This window comes from Calliphora vicina, chromosome 5, assembly GCF_958450345.1.
Source record: "Calliphora vicina chromosome 5, idCalVici1.1, whole genome shotgun sequence".
Lineage (NCBI taxonomy): Eukaryota > Metazoa > Arthropoda > Insecta > Diptera > Calliphoridae > Calliphora > Calliphora vicina.
Window position 1 is genome coordinate 87407692 of NC_088784.1, and position 23809 is coordinate 87431500.

A 23809-nucleotide genomic window follows, 5' to 3' on the forward strand; every position below is an offset into this window, starting at 1 on the left:
GATTTTGCAAAAATAAGAGTATCAGAAAAATAATTTGGTCTTTATGTTCCATTCATAGGGTACTATATTTTAAAATAATAAATAGTTCTTTCGAAATATTGTTGTCCAAAATATTGAGCGAAATAAGGGTATATCGTACGTGACATAAAACGGAACTCATTTTTAAGTACATGTAGAAATATGCGAAAAAATAAGAATCGTGAGAGTCGTTATGTTTTCTTTTAATTTCTTACACTAAACGAAATATTTTTCCTTTAAAATCCGTCATATTTAAATAAAAACAATCTTTGGATGATTTTATAATAAATAAAATTTCTCTTCTTTTTCTCTTATAATAAAACAATATATTGTTTTATTATAAGAGAAAACTATTTATAACACTGCATCCCCATCTAGAAAGCTCTTTAACTGTCAAAGTTCGAATATTCTAGATCATACGCCATCTGTGGTGTACTTTCTACAATGTTCTTTAACTGAATATATACAGCGTTGCCAACTTACGATCAAATCAACTGAAAGCTTTTATTTAACAATGCCCACAGAGATGTTACAGCCTGCTATTACAGCACTGTTATTTGAAAGCATTATGCTACTTATAAATCAGCCCTTAAAATCGTTATATTTGAATTCAAGTACAATTTCGTAACAATATATTCCCTAAATGTATGTATACAAAAACTAAAAAAAAATACATTCGGTTTCAATAAACAATTTGGCAATAGCAAAAAAACAATCAGAGTCAAATTCACTTCATACTACAAGCTAATTGGGAGCCTAGTTTTCGCCGCAACTTTAGCCTAAAACATACCTAAAATATTAAAAAATTAAATATAATCACTGATCTAAATACTTTCACATAGTAACATTTTATTATTTTCTTTTATTCAAATCATCTTGAAAAAAGTTTCAAGGGTTTTTGTGTTTTCAGTCGTTGTAGCGGTTCTCCTGGAATTGCCCATATGGACTCCGCTATCTATAATGATCCAGAATATATATACTTTATGGGGTCAACAATTTTTATCATTTCTTTTTTATCACTTCTAAGGATTTCGAATGTCGCGTTCCAGACCTTGTAAATTAATGTAGAATGGTCCATACTGTAATGATTTCATTACAATTTAATATTCTGTTTGCATTTTCTGAACAAATTTTAATTTATTTTGAAGATATTTCCAAATGTTTGTGATTTCCTTGTTTTACTGATTTTAGATATTATAATCGCCCTGTAAGGTGTGATTGTCAAAAACCTAAGTCTGTTGTCAAAAACCTAACTCTTGCAACAACAAAATACATACTAGTCACTGTATTTTGTGTTGTATCAAATCGGAGTGTCTCCTCTCATAATTCATAATTCTCTATGATCCGAAGTGTCTCGTCTCTATGGTTTTCACTATCATATCATTCTTCGTTTTATTGAGTTTGCTGTTTTGTGCTTGTGCTAAAATGTTCATAACAATTTGTAGGAGAAACTTTCCTTATATTAAATTTTGGTTCATAGCTTTTAAACTAAACATCCAACAGTTGTCCACTTTCATATCGTTAGTTTGGTGTGCAAATGCAAATGTATCTTTTCACAAATTTTACAGAAGACACAAAAGACGTTTTAAAATTCTATGTTTTAAAAAAGGCGTTTTATAAGTCAGTTCGATGTGATTTAGCATATCGAGGGCCTATATTCAAAACCCTTTATCTTTGATCTTCACGAAAATTACTTTTTGATGGTAAAATATTTAATAAAACATCCCTCATATATGGTATGAATTTTATAACAAATATGTATGTTTTTTTTTGCTGTTTTATTTGCATTTTTGTTATTTCTCTATCTTACACAAATAATTTCCAAAAAATTTATTTTCTAATATTTTTTTGAAATAATTCCTTCAATCAAACTTCAAACAAATTTACAAAAGCAAAATAAAAACATTTTTTCTATAACTTTTGTTTAATATTGTGTTATTATACGCTATCTTAAGTAAATCAATTTATCTTAAATAAATCACGTTAAAAACTGACAGATGGCATAAATGTAATCAAAACAATCAATTTTTATTAAAGTGCAAAACCCTCTTTCTGATTATTTCATACATACACATTGAATATTTTAGAAAAGCAAAACCCTCTATCTATCATAAAGTCCACAATAATGCAAAATTTTAAAAACCAATCAACAACCAATGTGAGATTAAGAAGGTGCTTTTAAAAAATATTGTAGAATTCCGATTTTTAATAACTCAAGTAATAAGCAAAAAAAAAAACAGTTTTTTGGCCTTCCTGAAAAGCTGTGTTTTTCAAGATAGAGGGTTTTGAATATAGGCCCTCGATATTTTCTATTACTTATTTAATTTTTATAGGTTTAAGTCTGTTATTTGATTTAAAGTCCCTATTGTCAATAAAGTTGCCCTCAAAAGGCTAAGGAGTAACATTTTTGTATCCATATTATCTTTATATTTTATACTTTTATTTCCTTGAAAAAATATAAAATGTTGCAATTTTGACAAGAAAAAGATGGACTTTTCGAATTAATTGTTTTTTGTTTTTTTTTACACAAGCAACTTAAAATTAAACTTTATATTTAACTGAACTTAAAATTTTATGGGAATGAAAAAGTAGTTTTAAACAAGATTGCATAAACTTTACTTTAACAAAATAGCTAGCTAAATTCTAATGTTTATACATATAAAATGTCGCATTAGCTTCTTGTTCTAAATTGAAATGTAAGTTAATTTCAATAATCTTTCGCAAACTTACTTTTATTGGCCTATTTGCCATCAAAATGACCCCATTCATAAAACTGACACAGCGCTAGTGTGTTAAATTGTTATTACTTTTACATTTGTCTGACTATAATATAAAAGAACATGTTTGTACATGTCTGCATTCCATTTTAAGTATGTATATGCATTAGACCGGCCCTTAAAAAATAGATTTGCTTTGGATGGGTCTTAATATGTTTATTAGTAGCTGGGAGGAATTAAAAATTTTCGATTCTACCTTTTCTAAATTTGCTAAGACTTGGAGTACTCATACAAAATTTTAAATTATTACAAAGTTCTAAATTCGCTTTCGTTTGTGTTTCATCAAGGATTAAAGTAAAAATCGATCAACTTCAAATTTGTAACCGCTTATCAAATTTGGACAATATTGGTCTCATAGTATTGCTAATGTAACCTAGTTTCTATATTGAATCAAAATCTATATCTCATAAAAGTATCTTCTATTTCCTGAAAATAAAATATAATTTTTTATGGACCTGCCTAATATGCATGAATATGTGTGTGTTTCTGCGCTTATAAATTATTAAACATTCATCTGTGTGATTATGTATGCTTAAGTATTTATTTCGTCTTCTTTTTTATTTTGTATGCCTTAAAGTATGCTACTAATTTTGTATGTCAGTGAATAAGCAAACTAAGGCGTTCGTGTGTGTATATAAAACTTCCGTTTACAGCCTGGATTTTGTTTTATAATCTTTTTTTCTTGTCTTTTCTGTGCTTTGGTTTTTTCTTTCTTCGTTTTACAACATTATGCATGTAACGAAAAAGTAGAAATAAAAAAGAACACCAAAAGTTTTACGATTTTATTACTTTAGAGATTTATTGAGATTAGTTTAGTAGGTCTTAAAATGAACGGCGATAGGAAAAGCCAGAGTGAGATAAAATATTTCTGCCAACCAAAAACACAACTTATAACACCGCCAACATTTGCCTCTATTTAAAACACCCACTGTTTTTTTTTCCTCCACGTGGCTCATTTAACATGGTAATCATGTTGCTGTTGTTTGTTGGTTGGTAATTTGTATGTAAAAATGTTAAGAAAATGATGTTTAATAACGTTTGGTGGCCTTCAATGTTTCATTTTTTTTTATAACAAAACGAATAAAAAAAATACAAAAATAAAAAAAATTAAATTGAAAAAGATATAACAAAATGTAAGACTAGATATTTTATTTCTACTAGTAGCATTTGAAAAAGCAACACATAAAAAACATTAATAAAAAGTGATAATACTGGCTAGTTCGAATTTTATGTACCCCCTGCATAATTTTGCTTTATGGAGTGTGGCATAGTATTTTTGGTTTATTTTATAGAAGACTTGTTAAGCTGAATATTTTTTTTTATAAAGAAAATGTTTCTTCTATTACCAAGCTTAGCAACAACTAAAATTACCCATTATAGTATTTGGGGGTAACATTTCAAAAAGGTCACTCAAAAGCTACAACTTCAACAGCATACAAAGTAAAAACAAACACAAGACTTCAGTTAGAAAATGAAATTAAACAAAAAATGTACCTGAAAAATGAACAAGAATCGTTGGTTAATGATAAAGTCATCAAACATATAAAGTAGATTTTTCATCATCTTCATCAACAGCATCCTTATCATCATCTGATGTTTCAAGTACAATCTTGAAGCATTTAGTGGTTTGTTTTTCCTTTTGTATATAAAACGTTTATAAAATCTTAATTTTTCAAGGATGTTTGTTTATTTTATGTTTTTTTTTTGTATTTGCTCTTGTTCCTCTTTGAACATAAAGTTTTTTTTAAAAAACAACATCACAATTTCGAGCAGCAGCAAATAGAAATTTATAAAAAAAAACATTAAAAATGTTTAACGATAAATTTAAGAAATTTTAAATTAATATTCTAGCAACATAAGAACGAGAGTATGCACAGAAACATTGTCTAATACATATTTAGAAATCTTAAAAATCCATAGATCCTCTAACATTCTAAAACACACATACTTAGAAATTTTGTATATTCTCATATACAAGTGTAAACAATTGAATCGTGTTTGTGTGGGTGGCAATTAGCGGAAGTTCAAAATAATATGTGGGCAAAACTGGGTGTAATGTTAAATGACTGTTTCGGAAATATTCAGTATTTAAACGTTTAATTACAGTAAGGGAGAAAAGAAAGCAAATTAATCTAAAGGGAACTTCCATTTTAAAATAGACAAAAGCTATGATTTAAACAGAACAAATCAACTACCAAATGGAAACTCTACATACAAAAATAATACATTCTCTCATGAAATAACCCATTAATGCCGAAAAAGAAAAATACCCAAAAATAGTGTAATTTTAGAAAAAATCTAGGAGAGCGATATTAAAAATCTTCTTTTGGATAAAAATAAAGTAAGAATCGAACTATCTAAAATAATTTTTTCTGCAATATTAGGTCATGCCTTGGTGGGGAACTAGTTGGCCAAAGTTGAGCAATTTTACAAAATCACAAAATTCGAAAATAAGTGACTCTAGTAAACGGGGGCAGTGGAAGTCCCCAATGCCCTCCTTTTGTCTAGTAGTCTTTTAAATTTGTTCTACATTTTCCTATTTTATATGAACAATTTTCGGTTAACCCTCCGGGTGAGAAGGTCCCTGGGTACCTTTTTTATTTTCAAACTGAAATTACTCCTTGATGGTCCATGGGAAGTATACCCGCCACCACATGTATTTCAAGGAAATTTTATCTAGAATCGTTTAAAAAAAATCAAAGCGATCCGACCAATAGTTTAGTTTTTATTGAGATTTAAATGTGTTTAAATCTGAAAAGGTGAAAAGGTACCTGGGGACCTTTTTCATTTTCAAACTGAAATTACTGCTTGATGGTCCATGGGAAGTATACCCGCCCCCACATGTATTCCAAGGAAAATTTATCTAGAATCGTTTAAAAAAAATCAAAGCGATCCGACCAATAGTTTAGTTTCTATTGAGATTTAAATGTGTTTAGTACGGGAACGTGTGAAAATATAAATGCCTTGAGTACTGTCTGTATAAAATTTTATCAAAATCGGACAACAGATTCGGCTGTCATTAATGGGCTAATATTCGGCTTTATATACAAATCTCCCTATATTTAGAAATATGTCTCTCTGTACGTATGATTAATATTTGCTGAATTTGATATCGAGTTAAATATTAATCATACGCAGGAGTATTAGACATTTTATATCTGTACGTATGGTTTATGTTTATTGAATTTTATATCATGTTAAATATTAATCATACGCAAGAGTCATGTTAATAGGACTCTTTACCAAAACTTAAATTTAGTTACAGGAAAATGTCAAAAAATTTTAAAAATTTGAAACTGTTTAAATAAAAATTGAAAGAAATTACCAAAAAAACGAGATACATTTTTTTTTAATTGAAAAGTATCCAATATGACCCTGTAGTGCGATTCATTAACTTTTATAGCGATAACACAGGGAAACAAAATCGAAAAAATTTTAGAGGCTTTTTAAAACACTGCACAATTTTGATGGATTGTAATTCTAGTTGTACAAATATGATTCAAATTTAAAATTTTATGCAGTGTTTTTTTTTTTTAATTTTAAGTTTCTCCACATAATTCATGATTACTCAAAAACCGTTAGTCTGATATTATTAAAATAAACTTAGAAAAATTTAAATTTACATAACCTTTGATGCTTTTATATATTGATTTTCAATCGGTTAAGTAGTTACGCAGTTATAACAACAAATTGAAGCAAAAAATAAATTTTGTTCGTGAAAATATCAAATTTTTTTGTTTTAAAAAATCATGAAAAATCGAAAACAGCAGAACTTGTTTAGACTTATTGCTGTATTGCAATGCTACATGTAATAGGAATGAAATGATATACCGATCATGAAAATCGATGAATTCTTTTTGAATTTATACACAATCAAGTGAATTAGCTCATTTTCACAAAATTTTAGTTTTTTGTTTGATATACATAAAATTGAGTAGTTAGAGTTCTTCTTTCGATTGATTGAATTTCGAAAACATTTTCAAAATAATGTGTACAAATTTTCACATTTATATAGCTTTTCAATCGGCTCAATAGTTTCGGAGATATAATATCAAACTGAAGCAAAAAATATATTTTTTACATGAAAATAGCAAATTTTTTTGTTTTAAAAAAATCAAGAAAAATCCAAAACGGCAGAAATTGTTCAGATTTATTACTTCAGCGAAAAGCCACATGTAATAGGAACAAAATGAGATATCGATCATAAAAATCGATGGATTATTTTCGAATTTATTCTTTCATTTTCACTAAATTTTAGTTTTTTGTTTGATATACATAAAATTGAGTATTTAATGTTCTTCTTTCGATTGATTGAATTTTGAAAACATTTTCCCAATGCTATGTATGAATTTTCACTTATATATTGCGTTTCAATCGCCTCAATAGTTTCAGAGTTATAATAACAAAAAAAAACATATATTTTTTACGTAAAATTGTACATTTTTTTGTTTTAAAAAATCATGAAAAATCGAAAACGGTAGAAATTGTTTAGACTTATTAGTTTATCGCAAAGCCACATGTAATAGGAACAAGATGAAATATCGATCATAAAAATCGATGGACTATTTTCGAATTTCTTCACAATCAAGTGAATTCGCTCATATCCGCAAAATTTTAAATTTTATCGATCGAAACTAATAGTTTTCGGACGGGCACGGTCTGAAATAAAAAGCAGGTGAGGAAAAACTTCTTAACCGCTTCATTCTAAATACGTTTTAACAGGCATTGTAACATGTGGCCGAGCGTTGTCATGATGGAATATTACGGTTTTATGTTTGGCCGCATATTCTGGGTGTTTTTCGGTTCCCTGTGATGGGTATGTAATGATCGATTGAAACAATATTTTTTTAAAAGGAATTTATTGGCAATCTTAAAGGATATTAAAGGATACACATTTTAAAGGACATTTTTGATATCTTTTAATCCTTACATGATAAAATAAAGATAATGCAAAATATTTCACAACTCTTCTTGTTCTTTTGACATAAAATTTGTTATTGCTGGATCAGCAGGAGTATTTTTAAATATTTTTTGAAAAATGTACTTCTTTGAAACTTTGAAGTCCTTTAAAAAGGAAATGAAAAACTGAAAACGCAGTTTTTCTCCAATTAATTTATAGTTTCAGACGTAAATAATCCGGTATAACGAACCGGATGATATCGGGTCATACAAAATCGTCTTTCAAAGGTCTCTCGGCATCAGTTCGTATTTTACCCAATTTCTCAGCTTTTGAATGAATCCTGCTGCTCGTAAAAGCTTTGAAATTGCTGCTTGAATAGTTCCCAATGATTTTGCAAGCGCTTATTGAGTTTGAAAACTATCTTCATGGAGTAGTGACTCCAATTTTTGGCCTTCAAACTTTTTGGCTGGTCTGGGCGATTTTTGTCGTCCGTGTCAAAACCACTTTTGAACCGCAGAAACTATCTCTCGCACATTGAAACCATTGGAACACATTCATTATAAGCTTTGGTTAGCAATCGGTGTGCTTCAGCGGCATTTTTTTCCAAATTAAAGTAGTAAAATAATTTATTAAAAACAAAGCCCGCTTTCAAGGAGTATGCCATCTATTGCAAATCCCGCATTACTTTTTGGGTTAGGTAGGCTGATGAAAACAAACTTGTTTTCAATGAATAAACTTGCAATAACTAAACAGTTTTTAATATTAAAAAAGTTTGGTCCTTCACTGTAACTATATTTCCTTGTAGATGCTAATGTGTATAAACAATTGTGTTTGAAAGTGGGAGTGAGTGTATACAATTTGTTGTATAAATACGAAATATATTGGGTTTAATTATACAATACAATACAATCATATACACACGTACATATGTATATTAGAAAGGCCCAAAATTGTATGGTCGAAACAAAATATCAAGCTTCAGGCCGCCGCCCTCCACTGGAATTGCTCTATGGACTGTAAAAATAAGTTTCGGAAAATATTAGGATGATTTGATAAATTTAAATGGTGATTCAACAGCTTCCTAGTATGGAGATTCATTTACAAGGAAGAAAAATATTTTTTTCAGTTTTTCCAAAAAAATTAATTAGTAAGTAATTAATTAATTTTGTACTTTAATGTAAAAGCATCGAAATGTATACAAGTTCAAAAGGGATTTTGACACGGTAGACGAAGATCGCCCAGGCTAGCCAAATAAATTTGAAGACCAAGAATTGGAGGCATTACTCCATGAAGATTGTTGTAGAACTCAACAAGAGCATGCCAAATCATTAGGAGCTACTCAAACAGAAATTTCAAAACGTTTGCGTGGAGCAGGATTCATTCAAAAAGCTTTTCCTCAGCCGCTTTATAGTCCTGACCTTGTCCCGCCCGACTGCTATTTGTTTCGATCAAATCAGAACGCTTTCTCTACGATACGCTTAAATTTGGAACAGAGTTTCCGAAATTGGCTTGATTCATTCTTGGCCTCACGTTCTATGTTGCCAGAAAGAGGGGAAAAATTCATAGTTAATTTATATTGTACAAATGTTTCAAAATAGAAGCTAAAAATTTTAAAAATCCCTCATTTTTAAATGATACACTCAATAGAAATCGAAATAAGTACCATTGTTTAACCGATTGCTCAATTTTCATTCGATTTCCGCTACGAATTCTCGTCATACGATTGCCCTTAAATTTTGAATCAGTTAGTTTTAGAGACTAAAGAGGGGCAGGTCTAATGTAAATTTGCTCATATACATATGTGCGAAATACACATACCATTATATACTTAATGTTAATCCCAGTGTATTAGGGTGTATGTTTGTGTGTTTTTTAATTGCATGGGTGTGCGAAAACTCATTTTTATGAACATTTTACTAGGTTTTTTATACATCCATTAATTGGCTCAATGTTTATTAAAACATTTTGTATTCTAATTTTGTTTTTATTGTTTTGCCTTGTTGCTAATAAATATAAATCGGAAATGATTTTTAGTTTTATTACATTGTATTGTTTATTGGCCAATAATAAACTATTGTTATTTGCACATATGTATACACTCTAATATACATACTTACATACACATATACAGTTGTACATAAATTTCTGTATAAACATTTTATGTAAATTAATTTATCTCTATTTGATGACTAAATACATTTTGCCCATTTAAATTGAAATATTTCAATGCTAGAATACAAATATTTTAATAATAAATGAAAAATTAGCTAAATAATTGTTGAGTTTGGAAAGCAATTGTTGGTGGTAGAGTTTAAAATGGCTAATAAAAGGAATATGATAGAAATTAGAAATATGTAAATTGTTAAAATTAAATGTTTTGTTTAAAATAAATGATTTTGGCGAATAAATTTAATTGATATTTTATATTTATTGTATGTTATATGAAATTTATGAGCAATGTGTAATGAGAGTTTTAAATATTAAATTTTTTAGAAATTTTGAGAGAATTTTCTATATCACAATGAGTTTGAAGTTGCTACAAAGTGTTAATTTGCAAAAATTTCCATTGGCTTTCATATAAATAATAATCATTTTTTGAAACGGCTTTGAATAAAAACAACCATAGTGAGCTGAGTTTGAGCTGGGGTTCCTAATTTCATGAACTTTTTCCATTTCCGTTTATCTATCTATATATATATAAATGAAATGGTCCATGTATGTAATGGCATCACGTGAGAACAGCTGGAGAGATTTGGCTTTTCGATTCGAAAATTCCAGGACATGGTTTGAAAAGAAAAAAAAAATCAAAAATTCCGAGTTAAACTCTAATTAAACTCAACTGTAATAAAAAAGCTCCTTAAATTATGCCGTACAAATTTAGATATTTTATTTGCAAATAAGTAAGAACAGGCAGGTTTATGTGGGTTGGAGAACTTGAAGAACTAACATTAGTAAATGCTACAGGGCGAAGCCGGTGCGGTCAACTAGTAAAATATAAAAATGAGGGATCCACAGCAGATGACGTATCTTTTGAACGCGCCTTTTTGATTTTAATAACTTATATTTAATTTTGAAGGGTACATATCTGTTTAAACAACAACGTTTTTTTTTGCTTCGGAAATTTAAAATTTTCTGACAACATAGCATCATATGCGAGTAGTTTTGCGTCACTTCTTTAATTTCTAAAAAAATGCACCTGAAGCACACCGATTGCTCACCAAAGTTTATGGTGAATGTGTTCCATCGGTTTCAATGTACTAGAGATGGTTTGTGCGGTTCAGAAGTGGTTATTTCGATACGTAAGACAAAGATCTCACAAGCCAGCCAAAAAAGTTTGAAGACCGAGAATTGGAGGCACAACTCCATGAAGATTGCTGTCAGACTCAAAAAGGGCATGCTAAATCAGCAATTTCATCCGGCAGGATTTATCCGAAAACAAAGAAATTTGGTAGCATACGAATTGAAGCCGAGAAACCTTGAAAGACAATTTTATATGTTTGAAATGATGATTGTACGCTATAAAAGAAAATAATTTTTGCACCGAATCATTCCTTGCGATGAAAAATTGATCCAGTACAATAACCCGAATCGTAAGAGGTCGTACATGAACCAGGCCAAACAGCAAAATTGACACTAAAGCCAAATATGCATGACGCTAAAGTAATGCTCTATAATTGGTTTGAGAAAAAGGGTCCTATATATTATGAGCTGCTGGCCAGATCATCACAGGGAGCCTGTACCGAATGCAATTCATTCATTTACAGCGAGAATTGGCCGTAACAAATGTTGAAGACCAAGAATTGGAGGCATTACACCATGAAGATTGTTATCAAATTCAACAATAGCTTGCAAAATCCTTGGGAGCTACTCCAGCAGCAATTTCAAAACGTTTGCGAGCAGAAGAATTCATCCAAAAGCAGGGAAATTGGGTACCATATGAATTGAAGCCGAGAGATCTTGGAAGACGATTTTGCATGTCTAAAATTATGCTTGAAGGGTATAAATGAAAATAATGATTTTTACTTGCGATGAAAAATGGATCCGTTATGATAATCCAAAGTGTAAGATATCGTATGTGAAGCCCGGTCAAACAGTAGAATCGACACCAAATCCAAATATCCATGGCATAAATGTAATGCTCCGTATTTGGTGAAAAAGGGTCCTATCTATTATGAGCTGCTGACATCTGTCCAGAAAATCACAGAGAACCTTTACCGAATGCAACTGATTAAGCGAGCATTGGCCGAAAAAAGCCCCCACATGAAACAGTAATATTCCGTCATGAACACATTTTGCAATACCTTTCAAAAACTGTTTAGAAAGAAGTAGTTGGGAAGTTTTGCCTTACCCGCCTTATAGTTCAGACCTTGCCCCATCCGACTACTATTTATTTCGATCGATGCAGAATGCTCCCTCTCTCTATACTCTCTTAGTTATTGAAAATTATAGTAAAAAACAACAACGTTTTTTGCTTCGAAAATGTCGAATTTTGTGCTAACAAAACGTCATATGTGGGGAGTTTTACTTTACTTATTTAATTTGAAAAAAGTGCCGCTGAAGCACTCTGATTGCTCACCAAAGCGTATAAAAAAAATGTGTTCCATCGGTTCCAATGTCCGGAAAAAGTGATTGAATTCGTGATTTTGACATGGAAGATAAAGATAGTCAAAAAAGTTTGAAGACCAATAATTGGAGGCATTACTCTATGAAGATTGTTGTCAGACTCAGCAAGAGCTAGCAAAATAATTGGGAGCTACTCAAGTAGCCAAATTCACAGAGAGTGTTGTTTCTAGGTAACGATAGATGGCAGCCCCATTATCCTAGACTAGCTACAGCAGACCAATCATCTACTTAGCTGGAACTACAACCGATTAACGAAACTGACACAAGGCAATAATAACAATAGATTGAATCCTTATGGCAACATCATACATGTATCCGAGGACCCGCTATAGCAGGATTTTTGTATCGATTTGTTACATGGATCCAGTACAATACCCCGGAGCGTAAGAGATCGTATGTGAAGCCCGGCCAACCAGCCGAATCGACACCAAAACCAAATATCCATGGCGCTAAGATAATGGTCTGAATTTGGTGGGAGGAAGAAAGTTCTAGGGAATCTGCATCAAACGCAATTGATTCGTTTTAAGGAACAATTGGCCGAAAAATGCAAAACATGAAACCACAATATTCCATCATTTAGAATGAAATGGTTGGGAAGTTTTGTCTCACCCGCTTTATAGTTCAGACCTTGCACAATCCGATTATTATTTGTTTCGATAAATGTAGAAAGCTCTTTCTTTGATACGCTTCACTTTGGAACAGAGTATCCGAAATGGCTTGATTTGTTCTTGGCCTCAAAAGATGAGCACTTCTTTTGGTTCGAAATTAAAAATATAACTTTTAATGTACTTTAAATTATAACATGATTATTTTGTTTGGACTACAATCATAAATCGTATCATAATATGTTGCTATTAGATTATGGTTACCTCAAACATGTTATTTCTCTTCATGTAATGGGAGAACTATAAAACCTAGGTTTATTTGAGGCCATCAGCGCAAAAGTGGTGTAATCCAAAATTTTTTTTGGTTGCTGTTCTGGTGTTACATACATACAGTCCTTACATTACCAATATCAATACAAAAGTATTCTAAGCTACATTTTGGTATTGAAAAGCAGATGGAGCTGAAAAATGTATATTTGCACAGAGCATAATATAACAAAGAATTGTAGCAAAAGTGGTGTAAGTTGGATCGACCACTAAATAAATAGTTTGGGGTTACACCATTTATGCACTGATAGCCTCATTTGATAGATCAGCATAGTTCTAAGAATCGTTATATTCCCCCTAATTCTTAAACATTTTCCTTATAATTATATTGGGTATAGGATATCATATATTAAGCCTTGACTGACTATATCTTTTACTTGTTTTTATTCTGAAAACAATTATTCGTTAAAAGTTTCAATTCGAATACTCCAGTCATTTTGAAATGATCGTTAAACCTAAAGTTTTTTTACTAGTCATTAGTGATTTGAATATAATAAAAAAACCTTTTAATTTATTAAATGCAACTATTGTTTTTCTATGAAATTTACAAAGTTACAAGTTATTTTCGTAAAATACATATATGACACACAGCGCAGTTACAAACTCTAACCGATGCATCGGTTTTTTAAAGTGTGTCAGAATATTGTTGGTTTCATAAAAGCCAGGAAATTGTTTTTAAATGTATGAAAGTTGATGTGTGTTGACATGCTCCTGTTTTGGTCACTTTTCCCAGGTGACATTCACTGTCGCCATTCCTTTCGTTTTTTTTTGTTATTTACTGTTTCTTTCCATTATGATTATGATGATGGTAATGGTTGTGTTTGTGTTTTGTAGTTTTATTTAAATTTGTATTTTATACGAGTACCATGTCCAACATTTACATTTTTGCCTTGGTTTCGGTTTAGTTAAATATGTTTCGTTTTGTTTAATATTTTGTTGCATGTGTAAAGTAGAAACACGTACAGACACATACAAACACATACTTACAAATAGCCATACAAGTACTTATACAAACATATATTCATACACTTGTGTATATATATTTTACTTTCATATGTATGTACATTAGGATGGTGCTGTTTGTCGAATGGTTCTGTTCTCAACTAAAGCAACTTTTATAAAACACCATATGGAATTATTGAAATGTTGTTTCCATTTTTTATATTCGTTACTTTAATAATCAGGCGGAAGCCACAGGTCTGAGTGCCACTGGAGCTACTGTGACTGCGACGAATCAGACGAATACCCCGGGTCTGGTAGTCGGTGATGCTACTGGGGTAAACAAAACGAATAGTTTTTTGACTAGACAGGAAAGAGTGACTATGGACGACAGCGACGACAACCTCTCAGGTCTGAAAGGGTTAAACCTTTATGAGACTGATGAGGAGGACTTACTCATGGTGTCCTCCGAGCCGCTAAAAGCGAATGAAGACGTACATCCGGAGGCCCATGACCCTGCAAAGGGAGACACAGAACAGAAAAACAGGAAACAGGACTCAGAACAGGACGAACGGAAAAGGTTGGCGGGCTACAAACGCTCTCTCCGGTATGTCAGGACGTTGGACTCGCGAGATCCCGCGTCTTTGACCACCAGGGAAAAGCGTTTGCGGCGTAAACATACCTACCACATACAGAAGTATGAGGCCATGCTAAATACTACTGTTGTGGAGGTAAGGCCAGCCAAGACTAAGACCGAACCAAACCAGAGCAGGCAGGTGATCACATCTAAACATGTGCCCCATGCCAGCACTGGACCGAACACGATCGTCGTCTCGGAGGATCTTGACGTACGCCCATCTACATCAAAGAGGGCCACGTCGGGGCCAAAGAGAGGTGATGACCAATGCGGCACGACGAAGTCTGCTAGCACAACACCCAAGGTGCTGTCCGCAATCTCCTCTACTCGAGGAACCGCGATGGCTTCCAAAGGTACAGCAAGCAGGCCTAGTATTAAGCGGCAAAGGTCAGGTGAAACGCAGGTGTCTGAGGGTAAGCGGCTGAAACCATCAACTAGCTTAACATCAGCACCTGAGCTACAAGTAGCCATCATAGATCGTAGTCAACCTGATGGGAAAATGACTACGGACAGATGGCTGCTTCTGGAGGAGAAGATCTTGCGGGCACTAGTGGACGAACTCGCATGCAGTGAGGATGATTCCTTCACTGCATTCGATGGCGCCAAATGGTTAAAGGGTGTCAAGATCATCGGGTGCGGTAACGAGAAGGCCCTAGGCTTTCTCAGTAACTGTATCCGAGGAGTTGGCGAACTCTGGCCCAATGCAAGAATCGAAATCGTCCCACTGGATCAAGTACCTTTTCGTACGACGGTGAGAGTGTGGGTCCCTCCTCCCCTTTTGGAGGACGAAGCCACGCTAACACTTATAAAGCGTCAGAATAAGGAACTTGGTACAGAGGACTGGACGATTGAACGAGGGCGCTCTAGGGACAAAGGAGAAGGCAAGGATCTCTGGATCAAAATTGGTTCAGAATCCCTCCGACTCCTGCGTTCTTCGCAAGGCGTCATCAAATACGGGCTAAACCAACTCCGGTTGATCTTGCCCGCGGTGAAGCGCAATGATGAACCCAAGCGGCCTGAGAGTGGTACAGATTAATCTGCACCACTCCGAAGCAGCATCGGACGATTTGCTGCGCTTCATGGAGAAGGAAGCTATCCACGTGGCCTTAATCCAAGAACCCTGGCTTGTAGCCAGTAAAGTTCGAGGCGTCCGGTCACGAAACTATGTGCTCCTTTCTCCGAACCCTGAAGGTAAAGTAAGGAGCTGTATTTTGGTCAGGAAAGACATTAAGGTTTTCCTTCTATCTAATTACAGTTCTGGTGATTTAACGGTAGTTGCACTAGAGCGACAAGGGTTACCAACCCTAATCATATCATCTGCGTACCTACCATACGACGAAGCTAATCCGCCCTCACGTGCCGTACGCACACTTGTAGACTGGTGTAACACAAGGGGCCATGATCTCATCATAGGATGTGATGCTAATGCCCATCATACTCTGTGGGGGAGCTCGGATATAAATGACAGGGGTGAGTGTTTACTTCAATACCTTCTATCTACTAACCTAAGTGTTTGCAATAGGGGTAATATACCAACGTTCTTCAATAGGATCAGGGAGCAGGTCATTGATATTACTTTGGTAGGGAACACTGACTCAGTTAGAATTCTTGATTGGAGAGTTTCACTCGAGTGCTCATTCTCCGATCACCACAGGATAGTGTTTACGATACAGCTTACACTGGATAGGGAAAAACCCTTTAGAAATCCTAGGAAAACCGACTGGGTCAAATTCTGTAATCTTAGTGACATCATACCACATCCAGCAATGGATAGATTAAATGGTACACGGGACTTGGACGACTCGGTGGATTTTCTATCCAGGTCATTAAGGGAAGCCTACTATGCTTCGTGTAGGGAGCGGCAGGGACCTAGGAAATTCCGGCAACCATGGTGGAATCCTAGACTAATGCAGCTAAGAAAGGAATGTAGAAAACTTTTTAATAAGGCGAAGAGGGACCAAGACTTGTTAAGCTGGGACGATTATCGTCAAAGCTTCAACACTTTCAAGAGGGAAACCAGACGGGCAAAGAGGGAATCTTGGGAGCGTTTCTGTGGGGAACTGGAGAATACCACGGAGGCATCGCGTCTACGAAAGGTACTATCCAAGGATCCTGGTACGCCTGGATTCCTGATGAAACCGGATGGTAACTTTACTGAAAGTAGTATCGAAACTTTGGAACTGCTAATGGAGACACACTTTCCGGGTTGCAGGGATGATGAAAATGAGGTATCCGCTTCGGAGCATCTTGCAGCTTCTCAAATCCACATAAGTGAATTAGTTAGATCCATTGTTAGCGTGGAGAAAATCTCGTGGGCGGTGTCATCTTTCAAGCCCTATAAATCACCAGGGCCAGATGGCATATTCCCAGCGTTACTCCAAAAATCGATTTCAACCATCATGCCATGGCTTATAATGATATTTAGGTACAGCCTGGAAACAGGATACATCCCTAAAGAATGGAGAGAGGTTACAGTGGTATTTATCCCCAAAGCGGGAAAGGTAAACCACAGTACCGCAAAGGACTATAGACCGATCAGTCTGTCATCGTTTTTATTGAAAACACTGGAAAGATTGGTCGATATCCACGTCAGGAACATCCTCTCCCCTGATAATTTCTGTAGGGCACAGCACGCATACCTTAAAGGCAGGTCGGTGGAGACAGCCTTGCATGACGTTGTCGGAACTATAGAGGGGACACTTGACAAGAAGGAATATGTTATGGCATCTTTCTTGGATATAGAGGGTGCGTTTAATAATGTGAACATATCCGCAATAGTTGATGCACTGGGTGACTTATGTGTTGATCAGCGGATAAGGAATTGGACAGAAAATATGCTTAGGAGCAGGGCCATTAACTCTAATATGGGTATTGGTAGGACAAGGAAAGTTGTGACAAGAGGCACACCACAAGGTGGGGTCATCTCTCCACTTCTGTGGAATCTTGTCGTAAATAAAATCCTTTTCAGGCTCAGTAGGATAGGTACCAAAGTAGTCGCATATGCTGACGACGTTGTGCTTCTTATTCAAGGGAAGTTTCTTCCCACAATAAGTGAACTCATGGAATCAGCGCTCAGCGTTCTGCTATCATGGGCCAAGGAAAACGGTTTGGGTGTTAACCCTGCCAAAACCGAACTGGTTCTTTTCACCAGGAGATATAAAACACCAGAATTTAAACCTCCACGACTGGATGGTACTTTTCTGAAGTTTTCAAGCGAAGCCAAATATCTTGGCGTAATTTTGGACTCTAAGCTCTCGTGGAAACGTAATGCTGAGAGTCGAATGAAGAAGGCATTATGTGCCTTCTATATATGCAAGAAAACCTTTGGGAAGAGATGGGGTCTTAAACCATACATTGTACACTGGATGTACACCGCGGTCATAAGACCTATTTTGACCTATGGGGCTCTTGTTTGGTGGAGAGTGGTGGACACTAAGACTCACCTCTCTATTCTAAACAAGGTACAAAGATTAGCATGTCTTGCAATTACTGGCTCTATGAATTCCACACCTCAGGCCAGTCTAGAGACGATGCTGAATATAACTCCCCTTGATATATATATCAAATGCATTTCTGCTAAGTCTGCTCTACGACTCAAACAGTCGAGCGGACTGAAGCACGATCGTATTGGTCATGGCACCATCCTACAAAAGATAGGCAGGCCAATCATAGGGAGGGAAACGGATTATATAATACCCACACCGAATTTTGATAGAACATTTAGGATCAGAATACCGACAAGGGATGATTGGGCCGCGAACTCTGTCCTAAGAGATGACGTGATCTCAATCTATACTGATGGTTCAAAGACAGAAAGAGGCACGGGCTCGGGAATCTTCTCAGATGAGCTGGACCTTTTGATGTCTCTTCGATTACCCGATACCTGCACGGTTTTCCAGGCAGAGATTTATGCTATTGATACAGCCGCGAGAAGAATCCGGGAACTGAATCTCGAAAATTCGACCATACATATCTACTTGGACAGCCTGGCATCAATCAAGGCTCTTAACTCCAACGTGATTAGGTCGAAATGTCTTCTCAATTGTATCAAATCACTGGCACAACTGACACAACATCACGTGGAGTTGATATGGGTTCCAGGACATGCGGGCATCCGGGGAAATGAAGTATCTGATGAGTGCGCAACCAACGGGTCGTCCCTGGACGTATCTCTTGCGCAAAGGGATATTCACACTCCCTTGGTGACAGTATCAAAATTGATAGATGAATGGGCTTTGAGCGAGACGGAACTCAGGTGGTCAAATATCATCACTTGTAGAATATCCAGAATGCTCTGGCCCAATCTGACAGAGGATAGAACTAAGACTCTTTTGTCTCTTAGTAGGAATTCGATTAGACTTCTCACGGGTATAATTACTGGGCACTGCATGATTGGACATATGTCTGAACGTATGGGTTACCCACGTTATGGCTATTGTAGAAGTTGTTTAGATGAAGAGGAGGAGGAATCGGTACAGCACCTTCTATGTGAATGCCCAGCCTTACAAGAGCATAGACTACTACATCTTGGTAGAGCTCTTTTCCATGATCTGGACTGTCTCAGGGATGTGTCACTAGTGAATATGATTGGGTTTATTAGAAGTACCGGCTGGTTCCCATAGGGACCACAGAAATCACATAATAGACGAAACTAGGGAGGGAAACTATTCTCACTTTATGTGTGACATTTTCAGCATAAGGGAATAGTACTTCTAAGGGTACCACAATGGGCCGCAAGGCCTCCGAGTGAACTCGCTAACTTGCGAGCAACCCACGTAACCTAACCTAACCTTAATAATTATGAACGTTTGATTTTTTTTTTGGCTTGATAAGACTGGTGCCAGCCTAATGTATGTACGTATGAATGTAAACGAGTATTTTGAAGCATGTTATGAAATTAACACTCTACGAAATATGATGTTTTTTGTTCTGAGTCTGAGTATTGTGCATACGTAGGCTGGCCCTTATTTAGCACTTTTTCCAGGTAACATTTTTGTCCGTCATTTTAAAACCAAATGCGGACAATTTAAGCAAAATCGTCTAACTTTTAGAGGTTGCAAGTTTAATTTAAAGATTCAAGTTTTGGGTCAAAGCATTCGAAAATTTTTTTAAATTTTTAGCTTTTATTTTGAAACATTTGTACAATATAAATTTATTCAATGTTTGGGCATTGTTAGCTTTGACTCTTTTCCATCTTTGTGGCAACATATGGATTCCGAACCAAAAGAACTGCTCATTTTTTGAGGCCAAGAACGAAACAAGCCAATAATGGATACTCTGTTCCAAAGTGAAGCTGTGGAGAGATCGTTCTACATCGATAGCAACAAGTAATATTCGGACGGAGCAAGGTCTGGACTATAAGGCGGGTGAGGCAAAACTTCCCAATCACTTCATTCTAAATAGTTTTTAACAGGTACAACAACATGTGACCAAGCGTTATTATTATGGAATATTACGGTTTCATGTTTGGCCGAATATTCAGGGCGTTTATTGGCCATTGCTCGCTTCAAACGAATCATCTGCATTCGCTACAGGTTCCCTGTGATGGTCTGTCCAGGTTTCAGCACCTCATAATATATAGAACCATTTTAGTCTCATCAAAATACAAAGCATTACCTTAGCGCCATAGATATGTGGTTTTGGTGTCAATAATTCTGGATGGCCTGGCTTCACATACGACCTCTTAAGGAGTGATGTTGATGATGATGTTTCTAAAGCCAATAAATATAAACATTTTCAAAAGAGCTCTCAACACATCCGATACGAAAGCAGCCCGGTTAGCTCAGTACTCCAACTATTTTGTACGAATAGTTAAAGCCAATGCGTCCACTTATTTTTGGCCCGATTTGGCATCCTGTCTCTATGGTAAGCAACGTCTTGAGTGGTACAACAACAATAATGTGGTATTTGTACAAAAAGAGGAAAATCCTCCAAACTGCCTGCAGGCCAGTGGAGAGTTATACGGCTCTTGTTAAAGAGAATTGAAAGGCACAAAAAAGGTGTGCAAAACTGTGGTAAATTTTAAACGGCTCTTTAAAAAAATGTTCATAAATTCATCACTATTGATCAGAACTATATAAATAATATTTGTTGTAAGTTGTAATAATAATTTCAATCAAATAAAACAAAAACAAAACTGTTGTTTTATTTCATTTATTTTATATATATTTTCGATCTCGCTTTTTTTATTCAGTATCATTTCGGACATGCAAGATCGTCATTCAATTTTCCTGCTTTTAGATGAATCCTGCAGCTCCCAATGATTTTGCAAGCTCTTGTTGAGTTTTACATCAATCCTCATGGAGTAATTCCTCCAATTCTTGGTTGTCAATCTTTTTTGGCTGGCCTGGGCGATCTATGTCTTTGCACAAACCATTTCTCGTTAAAACTGAGGGAACAAATTCACCATAAGTTTCGGAGAGCAGTCGGTATGCTTCAGCGACACTTGTTTTTTCAAATTAGATAAAAACTTTGTTGTTTTTACTATAATGTTCAATAACTATTGACAATAAATGACAGATATATATTCTTCAAAATGACATACAAATGATAGTTAATTGTTCAATATATTTGTACGGTGGTATTTTCATAACTTTATCTGCTACAATTGGATAAGCTGGAGATCCCATTGTATAGTTTTTTTTTATCAATAAGACTATATAATGAAGTTAAACCTCCAAATTGACAACCAAAATTTAACTGTATTTTTCTTATCAATTTCATGGTTTAACTGCCTTGAGTTAAGCATGCAATTTTATGATTTTTTTTGGTATTAAAATATAATGAGTTATCAAAGTCAGTATGGTCAATTCATAAGGTCTCTTATCCTGTCATACTGTCCTAATATTTCACGACTCGGCGGCTCAGCTTAACCGACTCTTAGGCGTTCGGCGCAGGGTTCAGCTGCTTGGTTTCGCTAACACAATAAACATAGCATTCAGAATAGTATTATTTTAGGAAATTTTTTGCTTGAATATCAACATTTTTAAACCTTTGTGAAATATTAGGACATTATGACAATATGACATGATAAGAGACTTTACAAGGTTGGTCAATTAAGTATATTGAAACATCTATGGTAAAATTTAATACAAAACGTATTTTAAATCGAAACTTTTTTCATTATATAATTCTATTTAAATGAAATTCAAATGTTCAGCCTGTAAATGTTATCAGATTTTGCTCAAAATTTCGCATTAGGTGATTAGATGATGTAGAACAATTTTAGAACTTGGGAGCATCGAAAATCCAAAGAGCGCAAAATAAGGCCTACCCTAGTTTACATATGTGTGTGCTGCTCTGTTTACGTATGTGTATACAAACAGCTGCGGTCACACGCAACATGCTAATCGGCCGACAACAAGAACAACAACAAATTTGACACAAACTGAAAAACGTGCATTTTCCCTCAATCATCTACATATATCTATGTTTGCATGAATGTGTGTGTTTGAATTACAGCTTTGCTTGTTTGTATTTATTTTGCCTGTTCATTTTTAAAACGAAAAATGTTCGCTTTAACCTTCGCTTTACCAAAGGTTTTTTATGTTCATGGTTTACCAATACCCACCCGGGTGACTCTACACTTCTATAAATATATGCGACGAACGAAATTTTAAAAAATTTAAAAAACCTTATAAAAAGTTTAAAATATTTCTGTTAAATTCTATAGAACTCTAAAATTTGTTCAGTGAGTACAAATTTCATTTAAATCGAAACAAAATTAAAAAAAATATTAATCCAATAAAAACGATGTGGTCACCCGGGTGGGTATTGGTAAAGCGAAGGTTAACTAAAATTGATTTTTAAATAAAAATTTGTGTGACAAATACTTATGAAAAACATACGTATTTAGTAAACGAGAATTAAGTTAAAAACTAGATTCTCAGTTGGAACTTTATAATTAAAAGGTGATTGAAAAATCAGTTCTAGGAATATCTATCCCGATACCGAAAATCCTGTGATATGGCAAAAATAATAAATCGCGATTTTGTAAATATTTTTTTTCCTTTTCCCCACTTGGGGGCATTTGGCTTTCACAAAGCATCTCCATCTTGGGTTGTTGCAGTTGGGTTTTTCGCGTATTTCCCATGTAGATTGCACTGTCCTAATTATTGGAGTATTGTGCGTCTCCATATACTATGTTGCCATTAGATCCATTGTTAATTTTTTTTTGTATCAGTTTAAACGGTTGTTGTTCCAGCTAAGTAGATGATTGCTCTGCTGTAGCGGGTCCTCGAATACATTTATGATGTCGCCATAAGGATCCAATCAATTATTATTATTGCCTTGTGTCAGTTTCGGTAATCGGTTGTTGTTCCAGCTAAGTAGATGCTGTAGCTGGTCTAGGATAATGGGGCTACCATCTGTCGTTGCCTAGAAACAACGCCCTCTGTGTATTTGGTGTAGTGGTGGGGAACCTTGCTGATATTTGATTCCTACCTTTTTTCTCCCATTATGGATATTTTAAATTATTTAATAATATATTGTACAACGTTATGGATATTTTATATACATAGTTTGAATATTAGATGTGCATTTTCCCGACAAAACACAAACAAAATGTTCGACAAGGCACACAGATTCTTTGGACTCATACAAAATTTTCAATTCGCTTTGGTTTGTCTATATTTGCTGAAATTAGTCTACTAAATCTTTTTATCAAATTATATTCTTACTTCTTTAATTAAAAGCCTAGGAAGAATATGTAATTCTATTAAATATTTTCGAGAAAAACTATTTTTTTCAATTAAATTAAATTCTTATGCATATACATACTCATAAATTGACACAAGCTTCAGGTCAGTTTAGTTACATTAGAAACTATTAAATTTAATATTATTGTGTTTGTGTAAATAGGTTTGTGTGTCGCTGGTATTTGACTCCAAAGCATTTAACAACTGAAGCGCACTCACGTGTAAAACTTAATTATGAAAACTATTAAATTTCCGTATGAAATACAACAGAAATGATATACAAAACT

At 34.4% G+C, this 23809-nt stretch overlaps 2 protein-coding genes across 2 annotated transcripts in view; both read left to right on the forward strand.

Moving 5' to 3' along the window:
- The first annotated feature begins 14572 nt into the window (after positions 1–14572).
- LOC135961440 (uncharacterized) lies at positions 14573–16525 on the forward strand. The gene is made up of 2 exons (XM_065512940.1): positions 14573–16017; positions 16082–16525. The coding sequence occupies exon 1, from the start codon at positions 14573–14575 to the stop codon at positions 15860–15862; it is 1290 nt and encodes a 429-aa protein (XP_065369012.1). The 3' UTR covers positions 15863–16017; positions 16082–16525.
- The window catches only part of LOC135961441 (uncharacterized), a 37329-nt gene continuing 29425 nt past the window's right edge, over positions 15906–23809 (forward strand). Inside the window, exons 1-2 of the mRNA XM_065512941.1 lie at positions 15906–15979; positions 16082–17251. Coding sequence (XP_065369013.1) covers positions 15906–15979; positions 16082–17251 — 1244 coding nt within the window. The remainder of the gene's footprint in view (positions 15980–16081; positions 17252–23809) is intronic.

Bases quoted from the DNA above. Each gene is read 5' to 3' on its own strand.
- LOC135961440 (XM_065512940.1), top strand. From the start codon at position 14,573: ATGGACGACAGCGACGACAACCTCTCAGGTCTGAAAGGGTTAAACCTT.